Source organism: Athene cunicularia (genome assembly GCF_003259725.1).
Source record: "Athene cunicularia isolate RWA chromosome 1 unlocalized genomic scaffold, athCun1 chr1_part1, whole genome shotgun sequence".
NCBI classification, from domain to species: domain Eukaryota; kingdom Metazoa; phylum Chordata; class Aves; order Strigiformes; family Strigidae; genus Athene; species Athene cunicularia.
The window spans coordinates 21727013-21744855 of NW_020799091.1; the positions used below are offsets into that span (position 1 = coordinate 21727013).

Genomic DNA, 17843 nt, shown 5'->3' on the forward strand with positions numbered 1-17843 from the left:
ATGAACACCTTAGACCCACAGTTGAATAAATGTGCCACCATAGGCACAGCAACTAGTGTGTTCTGTAGTGCTATGACATCTTTTGCACATTCAGGAGTAAGTCATGAGCAGGAACGTCTAGCTAAAGGGTAGGTCTGCGCTGGGGACATAAGTGCATGGCTCCCACAAAGGCAACAGGACTTGCATGCAATTCAGGAAGAAAAGAAAGTATGGCTCAATAATTGCATCTAAGGATTTGAGAAGTGGCTTACATCTGACCAGCTCTGCATAGTTTTTATTCACTTCATGTAATACAGCTTCCTCTATGGTCTCATCCCTGTTGGGTCTTGTTCAGCCACATCCTTCTCTCAGAACATAGAAACCCACAGAAAATCCAGCTTGGTATCGCTAAACTCTGCTGTCTTTTGAAACTTTTGTTCACCTTCAGGATACTGGGCTCCCTTGTTTGTGACTGCAGTCCTGATCCAAACCCTGAGCATCAGGTTGCTGCTGGTTCCGGACCTCAGGTCTGTCCACCAGGCTGGACTTGCCACCCAAAGGTCTATGAAATTAGGGAGCTGAATGATTTTACATTTTTATGCCTCTTTGTGGGGTTTGGGGTGTGTGCGTTATGGCATACCTATTTCAGCTTGGTTATTGTTCTGATTTAATGTTTAGCTCACAGACAGATAACTGACTGTTATTCCCCATAAGAAATCTAATTTCAGTGCAATGGCAGTGGCAATAAGGAATTCATTTGAGCAGCTTGTTTCTACTTGGCCCATTAAACTAAAGACAATCAAAAGCATTGTTCAAAAACCTAACCCAGTCAATTCCTGTGCTTTTACAAGTACCAGTAAATCGTATGTAACAGGGCAGGTTGTTAAATATAATCAGTCAAGATGAAAAATAGGAGACCAGTGTTATCACGGCTCTCACCAGCAAGCGCAGTGTAAAACGTGCTTCTTTTAATCAGCTTCTGCAAAATCCAGACAACACAACCTCAGCAGGAGGGAGAGAGATGAGCTAAGGTCATCTGAGGGGGGAAAAGCAAGCAGCAGTTCTCTTGCAGGGATGAAGGGAGAAGAGTCTGCTGCCACTTTGTTCCCCTTTGCAAACACTTTCCTTTAAAAGCTGAATAGTGAATACACAGTGGGTTACATTCATGTTGTTCCTGTACTGAACATAGGGATATGCAGCACTACACTGCAGGTGAAAGTGAGACGTTCAACTCCAAGTTTTCCAACCTCTGTCCTGGGAACCACTCTGAAACATGCCAACTGTGTAAGGAAGCAACAATAAAATGCCATGGGACCATGAAAAAAATGACAGGAAGAGGAGTAGCTGTTTTAACTCTGCAACTAATGTTGGATGTTCTGAGCTACCATGAGATTTTCTATTCAGTCCAAAGAATGGTTCATTTTTCAGGTTTAATTATTCCTTTTTTCTTTTTAATACCAGATAAAGAGACTTTTTAATATAGAAAGAAAACATTCACTTTCAGACGAGTCAGTGAAATAGTCCTTGTCCTCTTTTTCTTAACAGATTGACTTTAAATTTGAAACAAACACAAAGGGAAAAGCACAAGAACTAGCATTTCTACTTCAACAAATACATAGTCTTTCTTCTACATTTATTCACAGTCTTTCAGTGTCTCATAGATCACAGGAAGTAGAGTCTCTAGAGAGAATCAGACTGCTCTTATTCTACAGAATCCATCATATTTCCAGTTTTGCTCAGTCTGTCTCAAACAATGTGTGCATGGACATGTCATTATTCACTAAGGACATGACTGGTTGTTGGTATCAGGGGGAAAGGCAGAAGAAAGCTCAAAGTGGCTCTCTGTGTCTGTGAGTGCCTGAAAACACTTCCTTGGGTTTTTTAAACTTTCAGACTGCATTAGTTAATTTATAAAATATGCCTGAGAACAGCTGGAATCCTACTGAATGCAACCAGTCCCATTGAATTGTTAATGATGTCTACAGCATGTTAGGATTTGTTTTGGAATAAATACTCAACACGCAATTTGTTAACATGTTTTCAGTCCAAAGCGTGAAAGCAAATTGAAACCTATCCCACCATACCAGCTTTTAAAGACCCAGAAAGGTACAGGCAAATACAAGCACTGATTATGCAGCAGCTCCTAGAAGATGTCTCAGATAAGGTGTATTTAGCTCTGGTTCCCAGGCTAACATTCAGCAATGATGGGGGAATGGAAAAGTGGCTTTGTTCATGTCATGGTTTAACCCCAGCTAGCAACTAAGCCCCACACAGCCACTCACTCACTCCCCCCATGGCGGGACAGGGGAGAGAATAGGAAGAATAAAAGTGAGAAAATTCGTGGGTTGGGATAAAGGTAGTTTAATAGGTAAAGAAAAAGCTGTGCATGCAAGCAAAGCAAAACTAGGAATTCATTCATCACTTCCCATCAGCAGGCAGGTGTTCAGCCATCTCCAGCAAAGCAGGGCTCCATCACTTGTAATGGTTACTCGGGAAGATAAGCACCATCACTCCGAACGTCCCACCATCTCTCCCTTTTCCCACCAGTTTTATATGCTGAGCATGAGACCATATGGGATGCCATTTGGTCAGCTGGGGTCAGCTGTCCTGGCTATGTCCCCACCCAACTGCTTGTGCGCCTGCAGCCAACTTGCTGGCGGGGTGTTGTGAGAAGCAGAAAAGGCCTTGACTCTGTGTGAGCACTGCTCAGCAATAACAAAAGTATCTCTGTATTATCAACACCGTTTTCAACACAAATCCAAAATACAGCCCTATACTAGCTATTATGAAGAAAATTAACTCTATCTCAGCCAAAACCAGCACAGACTGCTGTTTTTCCAACTGATTGCTGAATGATTTAACATGTCTGGAGTGTTTTGCCTGTATTTCTACTGATTTTGCTTTTTCTTCTTCTGTTTGGTTTGAAGCAGGCTGTGTATGTTAATTAGGAAATGTAAATACCTTTACAGAACCGTGCATTTAGATGTATTTTTCAAAAGCAAATGCTGTAACCACACTAGTAGAAAACATGAGCAAGTATTTATGCTCACAGTTATCTTATGGCCTGAAATATCCATTCCTGTATACAAGTATAGATTTCAAGAGAGAGAAAACATTGGGAGATTTGTAACCTTAAATGGAATGTAAATTCATATAAAAATTAGTAGTTTGTGGCTTTAATTCCTGGCTACTGGAAAGGCAAATTCATACTCCATGAGTTCCTGTAGTGAAGGGGGTCGACAGAGCCTTGGAAGGTGTTCCTGGAAGTTAGTGAAGGTTCCTGCTCTGCCAGGAGCCTTTTACTGGGAGGGTAAGTGCTAAGAACCTTGATTACTCAGTGTCCTGGTTTAAGCCCAGAAGGCAACTGAGCACCACACAGCCACTTGTTCACTCCTTTTTCCCTCAGGAACGGGGAGGAGAAAGTAAAACAAAAAGCTCAAGACAGGGAGGGATGACTCCCCCATTATGGGCACGTGCAAAAGACAGACTCGTTAGGGGAAGAAAAAGAACATGAATTTAGTTTAAACACCACCACCACTTAATTTTCCAATCAAACAGAGTAGGACAGTGAGAAATACAAGCACATCTTAAAAAGACCTTCCCCCCACCCCTCCCTCCTTCCTGGGCTCAGCTTTGCTCCTGATTTCTCTCCTTTCTCTCCCCTGGTGGCACAGGGGGCACAGGATGGGGTTGCAGTCTGTTCATCACACGTTGTCTGTGATGCTCCTTCCTCCTCAGAGGGAGGACACTTCACACTCTTCCCCTGCTCCAGTGTGGGGTCCCTCTCACGGGAGACAGTTGTTCATGAACTTTCTCTGACATGAGTCCTTCCCACAGGCTGCAGCTCTTCACAAACTGCTCCAGTGTGGGGCCCTCCCACGGGTCCCAGTCCTCCCAGCAATGAACTGCTCCAGCACGGGCTTCCCTCAGTCATGGCCTCCTTTGGGCCCAGTCACCTGCTCTGGTGTGGGGTCCTCCACCTGCAGGTGGCCATCTGCTCCACCATGGACCTCCGTGGGCTGCAGGGGCAGAGCCTGCCCTCTCACCACAGGCTGTGGGGGACTCTCTGCTCCAGGGAACCTCCCCCACTGTTCCTCCTCCTTTCTTCCAGTGACCTCAGTGTTCGTGTATCTCCCTCACAGCTCCTTCTCACCACTCCTCATCCTCCTAGGTTCCTCTTCGTAAATACATTGTCGCAGAGGCGCAGCCACCATCTCTAATTGGCTTGGCCTTGGCAAGCCGCAGGTCTGACTTCGAGCTGGGGGAGCTTCAAGAAGCTTCTTACAGGTGGACACTAGTCCCAAAACCCCACCACACACACAAACCCACCACACACAGCCAGCAGGAATAAAGCTCACGTATGGACATTTAGCACAGGGCTAATTGGAGTGCCATATTTCCAGCTTGTGGGCAATAATTCTAAGAGTTTGGAAGCAAATTTTATTCCAGGTCAGAGTTAATATAAGGTTTTTTTTAAAAAAAAAAAGAACAAAATTAAAACAGTGCACAGGTTCAAGAAATACACACTTGTGTTGCTTAATTTCCTTTAATAATTGTATTTTACATATTTTTTAATATTTTATGACTGCACACACAACACCTTTTGACATTTCAAAATACATATGACAGTCAAAGTATTATTTGAGGTTTTACACAGGTTCAGTCCTGTAATAATGACTGAAATGTTTGTCTTGTTTCCTGAGTTACAGTGGAGCATCAAACTTTTTATGTACATTATAAACTTTGAGTTACTCCTAGTACACTCTGAGGTAGAAAAGATCAAACAGTATAACCTCCTGCTGTGCCATACCCTGCAGTAAAGCATTATGCTGATCATCACGCCAACACTCTCCTGCAGATTTTTTTAAACTTGAAATTCTAGATTTCTGTGAAACGACAAGTTCAGAACCCAAATTCTTGCCATTTAAAAATTAATTTTCCCTGCAGAGATTTCTCTTGATATCAACATGTTTTCTAAATGTTTATCTTTTAACCAACTAACAGCTATTGTTTCAAAAGAGAAGAGAAAGAACAAACCCTATTTTTAGAAAAACATTCAGCACAAGTTCTTATTTGAGGTCTGATGCCAGGGACGGCTCTTCCCCTAAGATTTCACTGTGGGTGATGAGCTTAGCAGAGCGATAACTGTTTGCTCCTGTGGAGTGTCCTTTCTTTTGCCTGTTGTGTGCTTCCTAAATCCCTCTTCACTAAGGATGGCCACAGAGAGGCCACCAGGACCCTTCTACTTATGAAGGGGAAGTTAAAAAGTCGCTAGCTCTATGTGCCCCTCTCCCCAGTTCCTTCCCAGCAGGGCTGGGCTGTGCTGGGCTCTTCCCTTGCTACACAACCCCTCCTCACTTCCCCAGTTGCTGCACTTGCTGTCCCTACCAGACCTTAGGAGCTCTCCTAATCTTGTAAACTGAAGGAAGGCAGTCATCCTTGTTTCCTACTCTTCTGTCCTTGCCATGGCATCTATTTGCACCCTTTTCACAACCTGTGTTAGGCTCTGCTGATCTCCCACCTTCTGGAGCCGATGTTTCCCATGCAGCTGTCCCTGACATGCACAAGCATCTGGACCCGTGTGTGACACTCACTGCTCTCCACAGACCTCACCTTGCCCTCTGCAGAACAATGGTGCTTCCTGGGCTTCTTTGCTCTCTTTTCTTTCAACTGAGCTCTAATTGGGGAATTGTTCCTTGTTTTCTGCTTAAGGTTAAGAGGCTGAACTAATTTCCCAGGTGTTCCTCATTGAAAGTGTCTCAAAAACAAAAATGGTTAAGTATTTATATGCCCCTTGTTAGTGCTGAAAGCATAAGGAAAGCACGCATTCCCTACCATTGTCTGTGTTTGATGAATTTTACTAAGGAGCTTGGTATATGGCCCACTTGGGCATCATATTTTTATTTTGAAAACCACAGAAGAAACAAGGCTTCATTGCCATGAAAAAGAAATTCTCAAATCTGTAACCATCTAAACTATAGCTTATAAAACAAGTTCTGGGTTTGTCTCACAGCTCCCATCTCACATTGCTTTCACTTGGTCCCTAGTAATGAAATGGCACCATAAACTTATTTTATGTCCTGCTCTGTAATAAAGTACAATATAGTTGGTGGCAGACACAGGAAATTTATATCCTCAGTCACTTCACTGTGAAAAGTATTGGCCACAAATGAAAATCATAGCCTCAACATGTCCAATTTCCAACCAGCAGAGAAAATGGAGAGGGACCGAAGTAAAGGTATGAAGAAGAGTTCAGTCTTTACCAGCCCCTGATGGCTGATGGTGTGATTTGCCTATGAACAGTAGGAGGGAGTCAAAGAGGGTCTTAGAACTTCTCCTGTGCCATCCACCCACAAATAGTTGGCCACAGGGCTTGTGTGTGTGCATGTGCTCTTTGCAGAAGCACTCTGCAAGCAAATGCTGAGAGACAGTACTAGAAAATACGAAGCTCAGCCTCTGGTGCGTGGCAAATACTGCTTCCACAGTTCAGTACTTCCAAGTCCTGATGCAGACAGAAGTGGAAGGGTAAATGATGCATCAAAAATCAGCCTGATACTGCAATTGTGACTAGCTGTGGCTTTGGAGAGAGTGGAAAACTAGTCATCCAGTAAGTGTCCCCGAAGGTTATAATCCCCATATAAAATGATCAATTTTCTCCACTATTGAAATATCCACATCATATTTGCATTAAGCAAAATGGAAGATAGTGTTAGCTTTTGGATTGCCACTATCTTTAAGCATTATGGTTTTATTTTCCTGCTTCAGATAGTTCAGATTCCATAGGACATTTTCCTACAAGACATGCACAAACATTCTCATGAAAGAATTGAAAATTAATAAATCAAACATTGTTTTTCCTTTATGATGAGTAGTTTGTCTTAAAGCTATCTTTTTTCCTGTGTATCCAGGGGCTGTGACACAGTCCTGCAGACTAAAATACAACCCTCAACAAACACTGACAGTAAGAAGGAAAGCAAACAGGAAAATACATTTATGTCTCAGGGGTTTTCTTGTTCTTGCTCTTCATTCTTACTTCCTTGGTGAATGTTTTCTGCATGAAATCCTGTGGCTGTGACTGTCACGCCATGGGCAAACCAGCAGGGCAGAGCTTTCTTGTTACTGCATTCAGCGTGGTCCCCACAGCTATTTTGATGGGATTTGTGGGTGGGCAGGAGGGGGGAGCTGATCTTGGGTGGTCACTCTGGCTTTCAGATGAAGTTGTATCTAGCTCCCTCATACAAGGAGCAGTTGGTGACTGCAGAGCTTGGACAACTGACAGACTATCCTGAGCCTGTAATCAGAGAGCTCCAGTGGTGGGAGGTGTAATAGCAGACACTGAGTTGCCTCCCACTGAAAAATTAAAGAGGAAAAGCTAGCACATAGTTTCTGGAGATCATAACCCAAGAACTCTGGGGCATGGTGCTGTCAGTGGGAAGAATTAGCAGCTGCAGAAAAAAGGATAAATGCAGAGGTCAAGGAGTAATGTGGGGAGCTATAAACACAGAGAGGAGAGGAGAGAGGGCAGGCAGACTGGCACATGCCTGGGTCATAGCTGAGCATGATGGACAGCAACGCAGTGGTATGGCCCTGTTGTGTCCTGCACTGGCACAGTGTGGTGTAGGTTTGTGCACTGAATGTGCTTCACCTCTCTGGCCCTGCCTGACTTACTGTACAGGCAGAGACCCGCTTTCCTGTCTGGGGCGTCACATCCAGCACAGCTCTGACACATCCTACCCGCTTCTGGTTCTGCAGAAACCTGCCTCTTGCCTGTATGAGACCCTCTTGGGAAAGCAGTTTCCTAACCTGGAGAAAAAGTTGATAGAGCAGGGCCCTGCAGATAACTTAAGTCAGCTTTGTGCAGTCCTACTCAGCTTCTCTTTCAGCCCAGGATGAGGATGCACGGCAAGGTGAAGAGACAGAACACTGAGCTCAGAATAGACAGAATGAGCTCCCCGTGTAGCTGTTTGTGCCTTAATGGCATTTGTCACTGTGCAGATGGCTGAAGAACCAGGATAGTATGCAAGGCCGCCTTCTGAGTTTCTTTAATGCTGTGCATTTCAGCTCAGCCACATGCACAAAATCATGCTTGCAGAAGTGGCAGGCTGGCATCTAACACAGTAGTACCATGTAGTATCATTCTGTGCAAAGCCTGGGATGTGTATTGGTGAAACGTTTTGCCATTCTGGTATGTATCTTAGTGACATAGTTCTGCATAATTGCAAATAATTATAAATTGGGTTTCTTTCTACCTTTATTTTTTTTCCTAAAACAGGTCTGAAGAAAGAAGTACAAAAAGATCAGGATGCTAACAGACCAGCTGTCTCATCCCCTAAGAGATCAGCGGTAACAGCCACCAAGCTCCATTCACCAGGTATTTATGAACACAAAAGCACTGTTTCAGGAAAGATTTAAACTTGTTGACTTTGCATCTCTTGTTAACACACTAAAATCTGAGACCTACTATTGTTTAGTGAAGATTGATTGTGTCCAAGGTTCATTAAGCTGCCTGTGAGTATGGCAGACTTTATCATACCAATGCATGAGCTGAATAGACTTAGGTTTTCTGTTACAACCATGCAGTCATCTCTCCTTCAAAATGAAGAGTTGTTGCTATTACATGTTTAAGGGCACAGGATCACGCTTTTTTTTCTTTTTTTTTTTTTAATATATATATAGAAAGAGAACAGATAGATATAGTGAAATAAAAGAAACCTCAGAGAATTACCTGGAGTGAGAGTATATTACTCTGAATCTACTCTTATTGTTGTGCAGAGATACTAAATTTTCCGGGATATTTCCGTGCATAAGTGAAAAAGGGATTTTCTATAGAAATAACCTTCCGAGTATTATTGAGGCGTTGTCAATTTATCCCTCATTATTGGTCACAAACACATGGTTTTAGCATTTCTAAAGAATACCTTTGTTTATTTACTAAATTGAAGAGAACTTATTTCTATTTATGTCTACTAAGTGTACATTAACGAATGTATAAGGTACCTAAAGGCTTTTGTAAGGCTGGCCTCTGACTGATCTAAATGCTTCTGAAATGCGTGGTCATGGTCCCACTGATTTCATTGTGCTTGCAGTTTATCTTCTGTTAACTCATTTTTCAGACTCTACTTAAAAAATTTAAACCATCTCTACAGCTATACGATACTTGAGTTATAATTATGGGGGATAGAACCCCATGTTTCTTCATTTGCATGTTGAGCTCTTTGGCTCCTATAACCTTCATGGTGTCTTTATGTTTACTAAATTTAATCCCTATTCTTCTCCTTCCCAACCAACAAAAGCAAGAAAATGGAAGGTTAAATTTAATCTTTCCAGGCACCAGCAGGACTCAGAATGCTTCTCCTTACTAAGATAGTAGGGTAAAAAGATGAACTTAACACTGTCCTCTGAATCATTTAGTATTCAGGCTATTTTGCACCTAGTGAGATCACCAAGAGAGATTCAAAGACAAATTTCTTGCCGAGAGTGCCAGACCATCACCTCACTAGCATTTGTAACAGTGGGACTCCAATTTAAATACCAGCACTCATTGTGGCTGTAGCAGCATGTTACAGCACAGCTGATGGGCTTTCACTGGAATTAGAAAGCAAAATGAAACATAGGCATATTTGTACTGTGTATTTGTATTGTCTTAAGGAGGTCTTAATTTCCACGGGTGACAATGATTTTCAAGGCTTAAATTTTTGACATAACCAATTCATGAGGCCTCAAAGTTTTCTTCATTTTCATGAGAGGTTGAGTAACTACATTGTCTCTATCAGACTGATTTAGGATTTCTTAAGCTTGGTTGTCTGAAATTATGACAACCTAGAATTGTTTACCACTGTAAGGATCAAATAAGAAAATAAAACTCATCTTCATTTATTTTTTTAAAATAGCCTTTAGCATTCTTTGAAATAACAACAGCAGTAACAAGGCTATTTTACACCATTTGACAATTTCACAAAATAATAAAAGCAGCCATTTAAAAGGACAAACGGTGAATGTAGCTGCAGCTAAAGGGCAGTACCACATCTTTTCCTCCATAAGGATAACAAACTGGTGTGGCATTTGCACTTTGTGACAGGAAAGCACGTGACCCCCAGATAACTCCTCCACAGCTACATGTTGGCCATGGAAGAGGTTCTAAAATTTCCAAGTGCCCTTTCTATGTTGTTTTCCCTCTGTTACTTGGCCTCCTCACATGCAGTTCCTTTTAATCAGTGTTGCGGTTTGACTGTTGTATAATTTTATTTTCAGCCTTGAATGTGATCTTTAGAATTTGGATCAGTCCCCCTGAAGACTTGCAAGGGAGTTTTACGATACAGAGTCTTGTAGGGATCTCAGTTTCATCTGTTGATGCAATACCATTCCTGAAATCTGTGTATAGGAGCAGGTGTACATAGATGCAGGTACTTTCCTTCCACTCCATTGAAGGATGGTGCCATCTGTTTCTGACATCTGTCACTCTACATGTTGCTTGTTACCAATCCTCTCAGAGTAATTTTCTCACTTTCCTTACCAAAATGTCAGACATTGGACAGTTAAAAGGCAAATAAATTGCATTCCTCATCTAAATCCTCATGGACTCTGTTAATTATGAGTATAAACTTGTTGTGTCTCCTTAGTTCAAACAGGTAGAGAAAAAAGACCTGGGAGTTTTGAAGTGGATCAAAGGGGTTCGGTGATTTCAGTGTACAGTGGGTCTGCCCCACTGGTCCCGCCATCAGCAAAAAACAGGTTGAGGGCCAGCATCATTAATATATACCCTGTTTTGTGCAAACCAACAGAAGAGAGACATCAATGGCAGAATAAGCCTAGTAAGCTGCTTTTCAGACCCAAATGAACTGAGAAATTCAGATTTATCCCTGAGGAGAATAGCACAGTTTAATTTACAAGGACAGCTTATAATACTGACAAGGACAACACAGAGATGTGCACTTCAAATATTCCAGTGAACAGGAAATCTAGAAAGATATAAAATAAAACAACCTGATGGTTTTCTGCTTTAATTAAAAGTAAACTGATTTCAAGGGCTTCCCCCTACACTTGTCCCTATGCCTTCTGTTGTAACATCACTGTACTGTCTAAACAACTTGAGATTTTTAAACTAAGAAGACAGATATTTATGGCTGTTGCTTTTATGGATTTCTTATTTTGTGATAATACCTACTGCCCAGTTAAGAGCCCATTTAAATGAATGAAAGAAGCTGTAAGAAAATATCATTCCTGCACAAAAAGGTGTACAGGCCTTAACTGACATGAAAATGGATAGAGGGCAATAGATAAGTTGGTTGAACTCTTAATGACAGAGAGTCTTTTCTGACATCCCATATTGTATTATTTAGGTCTTGCAACATCATGAAGTTAGTCTTGACATGTTGCAAAACCTGGTATTCCTCTTTGCAAATGCGAGTCATGGGCACAAAGGGTTTTAAAGGCTGTTTTGCACTTGTGGCTCTGCAGCTGCAGCATGAGATACTTGGAGACATGAGGGAGCATCTCTGCTGGAGCTAGCTCCCTGTAAGCTTAGCCTGGAGCCAGAACGTCGTTGAGCAAGTTGGAAGTTATGTTCCTAGTGGCTCCACACAAGTTGGGGATCTGAAAAAGTAGAAATACATACCTGGAGTATTGCTCTGACAAAGCCATACTAATTCCCTGACTGATTTAGTAAAATTGCCCTAAAGATCATTTTCACATCCAGGCCACAATCTTAAAGATCTAAAATATCTAAAGCACATCTGCCAAAATCACGTCTGGAACAATGCTCTACTTCACCAATAGGCTCAAACGCATATACATCTCTGTGAAAGTATTCTTCTAGTTTTTAGGAAGGGGATAGGTAGTATCTATGTCAGAATACCATCCTCTGTTACATTCACTGCTGAGGACTGGTTGGAGGCATTGTTTCTATATTATTTTTCAGAAATTGTATACTACAGGACTATAAAACTAGATCAGTTTTTTCAGATTCTTTCACACCCAACCCTTTCTGCTAACACAGAAATGTTAATTTTTCATCTGTATCCAGACTCATGTCTGCCATCTCTAGCAACACATGGGAACAAGGTGTCTGACTCTATTTTCTCCCTCTTTCTTAATGACTGTAGCTCCTAGGCTAAAAGTTTGAGATTAATGGGAGGAGTCAAGGAAGAGAACCAGAGATTCCTGACCAGTATTCAGGAATGAGCTAAAAAACATCAGTTGGGGAGATACTGAGGGTAGCAAAAACAATCAGTAAGCAGTGCAAAGGTGTTGTCCAGCTGATCACACATTTTTGCAGAGAAGAGTTCTCAGAAAGCTAAGTCAGTAAAGACAAAACAGATAGTCTAAGCAGTGGCTTGAGCAAATGTACACTACCAGAACACTACCCATTCTTGTTTCATTCTCGTAACTGAGTATATCCAGGGAAACGTATAGTTAACTCGAGCAGGATATGAACTTAATTTAGGATTAAAGTCTCACTTCCCAGGAGCGGCTTATCATGAGTAAGCTTTTGTTCCTGTGCCATTCACGTGAATGACACTGTGTTTGAGCTGATATCCTAAAGACCAGATACACTAGTGGTTTCACATCTTTATCCAGGATCAGGATTCCTTCAAGTCCGCTTGGAGCACATCAGAGGAGCCAGAGTCTGTCTGGGCCCATTTCTGCGGGCAAACCATACAGTGATTCTGGGGTGACGAATGGTGCAGAGAGAGCAGCCGTGCAGAACTGTAAGCAGTCAGCATTACACGGTATCTGGTGGCATTTCTATATATATCTGTTTTGTGCTGCAACTTTAGAAGTGTTATAAAGTGGAGAGCAAGAGGAACTGACAAGGTAGACTGGAGTATTGTTGATAAAAAGAGATAGTGATATCCCAATAGCACAGAACCCATACTGTTTGCATTCAGGGAAGGATAAGTCACCAAACTTAAGGTTCAGATGGCCAAAGAAATTGTGTGTACAGTGTAAATGTCATCCAACTGTTTTCCACATCCACAATAAGATAAGGTGACTCTAAACCTGGAAGTGCCCATTTCTCTGACTGCCATGCAGGAGTGTTCAGCATCACACATCAAGATGCAGATCTCTGTTCTTGTAGATGTCTAACACAGGTGAGATGAATCCTTCCTCTAGTGACCTCATTTCTCAGTAAGACACTCTTAGGAGAGCTCTCCTCAAGTCATAGCAGACCTTCAGGCTCAGAGCCTGAGGTGAGATGACTGTTACAAATCTTTGAGCTTTGGCCCCTAGGGAAACACATTTCACTGTTCTCTTTCTTCTTTTTTGAATGTCATTACAGGTCTGTATGAATGCTACAGACTTTTTTTTTCTTTTATAGGGCTGAGTCCCAAAGGCTTAGAAACACATGAAGGTCATGTCCATACATATAAAGTAAATAACCATGATGGTCTTTTCTTCCCTCCTTTGTAGGACATCCCAAGCAAAGACCAACCACCCCAAAGAATGGATTCTCCCCCAAACCAGGAGAAAGTCGAGACACTGAAAAGCAGTTTGTTCAGAGACTGAAGGAAAAGTGTGATGAGCAATCCCAGCAATTAAGCAATATTCGAGATGAGCTTAAAAGGGCCAGCTGTGGCTTTGATGTCTTTGCTATAACAACACAACACTTTTTCAGGCAGGTAAGTGCAATGGGTACTCTTTACCCCTGAAAAGATACTTTGCCTTTACACCAGTAACTTAATCAAATTTATTCCACAGTCGCTGAAATTTTGTTCTTGGGAATAAAGCATGTAATTTCTTTACAACAGTTATTATGAGAAGGAAATTATTATTTGAGGCTATGTATTTGAAAATCAAAGTTCAGGAACTTGAAAGAGGAAGAATAGTGACTGAAGCATTTGTCGCTGGTATGGAAGGTTTTGGGATGTTTTTAGGAGTGAAGCAGATAAAGAAACTTAGAGGTCCCAGTCCCTGACCACTACAGCTGGAATGGAAAGTGTAACTGAGATATTGATACTTGCAAACAAATGCAAAAAAAAAAATCCATGTGATTTAGTGAACCGAAGGAGTTGGGTGAAGAAAAAGATTTGCTTTCTCACAGTACTTATCTACTGTTCCTGTTCACCACAGACAGGTAGAGTGGTCCCTGTTACAGAGGTACCAATTCCTGAAGATGTTATAATATTGTCTCAGCATTTAGATTACTTTCAGCAGACATAGAGACCATAAAGAAAATGTCAATAATTCAAGAAGCTTATTTATTCACTAAACCAAAGGAAAAATTAGTAAAGTTTAAAAGACTACCACAGCACAGTACCATGAAGGACTTGTAGGTAGTGCTTGTTTCAAAAAGCCATTTAGTGATCTGGGAAATCTGGCTGGGCTCTGAGGTCCAGACCTGGTTTCCCTGATGCTCATGTATTTTGTACCATCCCAGGTTAAGCTGGTGTCCCAACTACTCTGTACAGGCAGACGATCACCAGCATTAGGACCCAAGGTCTGGATAGTATCCTTGATTGCCTGTTTGCCTACTTTTGGAAGAGACAAGAGTAAACTTTCATAATTAAATGAGAGAGAGAAAACAAAACAAAAAAAACCCCACAGATTCAAGCAGTCTTTACAAATTCTGAAATACTTTATATAGGGGTTTTTTTATATTAGTGGGAAAGATTACCTTTGAATAAATACCGTAGTTCACACTCTTCCCTAAGTAAGAGCTGATCTTGCCAGGGGGAAGCTTCACTGAACTGAAAAAACAGGGAATTTGTAAAAAGTACTAAATATTTTAAATAATTTCCCCCTTTATTTTTCTTCCATCTTGACATTTCTGGGTTTGATGGGCATGCCTTTTTTTTTTTTTATTATTATTTTTTGGAGCTGACTGTGGAGTATCCTTAATTAAAGCAGAGGGAAACAAAAAAGGGCAGAGCAGTGTCTGCTCAGCTTTGTCTATGTGTTGTTCACTGGGGAGAGATTTTTCATCTCATGCCTCATTCACAGTTTGCTGAAGGAATTCTGAAAGCTTGGGCATATCTCCTTGATCTCCTCTGCATATGTTTTAAATGAGAACAGCTGCTGCAGCTGAGCTTTGAGAAGACTCTCATCCTTTTTGTGCATGTTAGATGTGTCCTTAGAATGCCTCCTTAAAATGCCTCCTAAATTGAACACCTCAGGGGACTTTATTTAACAAGAGTTCTCTCCAAGTCCTTGCCAGGCATATCTGTGCCTTATGTTTCTAGCTCCTCTGCACTATCAGTCCAGCTGGGGGTTTGCAGTAATACTCCTCTGAGTGCCTGGAGGTCTTGGAGGTAAAAAATCATATACCTGTGGAATTTAAGTGCCTTTAGGCTTGGGCAGGATTAGATACAGATTTTTTTCAGATCCACCACCAGACTCACTGTTACGGATGCTCTCAAATAAAAAACCAACCGCCAAAAATAAAATTCAATTATTATTAACACACTTAACTAGCTCTCCGTAAATTACAGGTTCGAATGTCTGTGAGAGGAGAACAGAACAGCTTTCTAGGGTTTAACGGCAACCCAGAACACATAAAAAAGAACTCTATAGGGTTTAATGGCAACCCAGAACGCAAAGCAAAGCCCCACTCCCTGGGGTTTAACGACAACCCAAAACACTCTGTCACTCACCTGACAAGTGAGGGCTCTCAACCTCGAGGACGTGCTCAGGGCAGCGTCCCGACCCAAGGCACCTCAGGGAGTTTCCTTGGGCAGTGTACTGACCCAAGGGGAGAGTCCTGGACCGCAGCTGCTGCTCCAGGGGACGAGCTCAGAATGGCTCCCAGGGGACTCCATTTATACCCAGGCCCAGTCTGACCTGTGGTCAGCCCCGAGCTGCTGCACTTCAGCAGCCAAGAAGCCCTGCTCTCATTGGGCGGGTGCACCTGCCACACTCACTACCTGTGTTCAGCCTGAGTGTCAGTCCCTTCTGGGCTTGTCTGATTGCCCTGGAGTATAGATACATCTGTACATCACCATTCAGTGCAGCACAAGACACTTGTGTCCTGCTGCTTGCTGCTGGGAGCTGTGTAACATGGACCCCTCCCAGGCAAAGACACCCCTGGCTTCCCTGGGTGACAAGCTGCACAGTCAGCATGAGCCCAACTGTTATCCATAACGCACTCAGATGTGGCACCTACATTAGGAGTATGGATGCTTCAGGCCCATTTAGTGAATGGAAGAAGGTGAGCACTTCCAGAAGACAATTTACAGCAACAAGGGTCTGAATTTCTGACTGAGGTACTTGCCCGTCTTGACTGAGGCCTCCAGTGAGGCCTAAGGCTGCTGCACTTTTAAATTCAATGCTCGAGCTGAGAGCCTGCATGTAATGGGATGATCTGGGACTACTCAAGCAATTGCATAATTGGGCAGTCTGTCTTGTAACATAGACACAGACTTCCAAGTTTTTAAGTGTCATTCAAAAATATAATCTGTGGACATTTTCTGAGATGGCATTATTGTTTGAAAGCTTGAGCAAAATTGCATTGACTGGCTTTGAGTTAGGGCAGCATGGAAAAAGAAACTTTTCCCATTATAAAAATAATAATAATTGTGTGTGTTTGTTTCTGAGAGGCCCACGGGCAAAATGGTTGAGATCTGAGTAGAACTGTAGTTTGGCAAGGGAATAATACTCGTTCGGGAACAAGGTGGGGCCTTATTCCAGAGACGTTTGGGGTTGATTTGACCAACTGGCAGTTCTACTGTGCTCAGCAGAGGGCCAAATGCTACTTTGGTGCTAGAGAGCCTCTTTGTGCTGATAGTCACCCATAGCCTAATTTTAGTATGTCTCTCTCTCACCTGATACTACATGTAAATAATGTCCAAAACATGGATTTTTCTCTGAATTGGAGCTGAATTCTGTTGGAAAATGTACTCCGAGGCAGCAAGGACTGGACTGAGTCTTAAAAGGTCTCTTGTCTTCCTCACACTGTTTCTGTTCCCTCTCCAGAGCTAGGGAAACCACCAACGCAAGTTGTCCAACAGACGCATTTAGATGAAAAAAAGAGAATGTCAATATGTAGTAAAGAGTGTTGACCCACACCAGCAGTTTCTTTGAGTGCTTTCTGAATTTAAGCACCTGCTGTAGCCACTTTAAGGTTCATGACCATTTTCTTTACGTTTTGTTGGAATTGTTTTCTGTCTGTTCCAGACCACTGCTGAATTTTATCCTGCGATCATCTCTCTTTCTCGGCTGAAAATTCTCTCAGTAGGAAAGATTCATTTAATAGGCATCAAGGAGTGCACAACATGTAGCAGTACTTAATACAGACCCATTAAATGACAGCTAAACCAATTTGCTATCTTGGGAAAAAGCCTGGACAATCCAAGCAGGTGATGACTGAGGCAGTGGACAAAAAAATCTAAAGCAGTGGTTCTGACATAAGCATTTAGCTAGGTATGAGAAGTAATGATCGTAGTGCCTGTGGACAGCATGGCTTCAAATTATTATTTAATTAGCAGATTAATTACTTAAGGCCCTCAGATATACATGCATGACTCCTGTTGACTTTGGGAACCACTTCAAACTTGTCCTGAAAAGGAGCAGACTGAGTTTGCCCTTAGCTGTTGGATGTTCATCATGTCAATACAAGCCTTGTGCTGTGCAGGGTACTCCAAAATGAACAACTGACTGGCAGGAGCTGGAGTGCTACTTTGAAGAGCATACCCTGAAGGCTTTTTAAAGCAAATATCACGAACGGCTCCCCCTTACTTGGGTCACTCCTCACCTGGTCTGGCTTGTTAGCCCAGTAATAATGACAGTCCTGGCCCAGTTTCAGACCTGTTCAGCAGTGGCCTACAGCAGTCCCTCCTTGAAGTGGTAACAGTGCCATCTAAAGGACAGTAGCCCAAAGTGACAAATTCTGGAGGATAAACCCTTCTGGACGTGAACAGGGAGAAAAAAAA

General features: G+C 42.2%; 1 protein-coding gene across 5 annotated transcripts in view; it reads left to right on the forward strand.

Annotated features, from left to right (window-relative positions):
• MTUS2 (microtubule associated scaffold protein 2) overlaps window positions 1–17843 on the forward strand; it is a 307627-nt gene that overhangs the window by 235004 nt on the left and 54780 nt on the right. For all 5 annotated transcript variants that reach the window (XM_026860631.1, XM_026860647.1, XM_026860638.1 and 2 more), the window contains 2 exons: window positions 8252–8350; window positions 13390–13598. In XM_026860631.1, the coding sequence (XP_026716432.1) occupies window positions 8252–8350; window positions 13390–13598 (308 nt within the window). The remainder of the gene's footprint in view (window positions 1–8251; window positions 8351–13389; window positions 13599–17843) is intronic.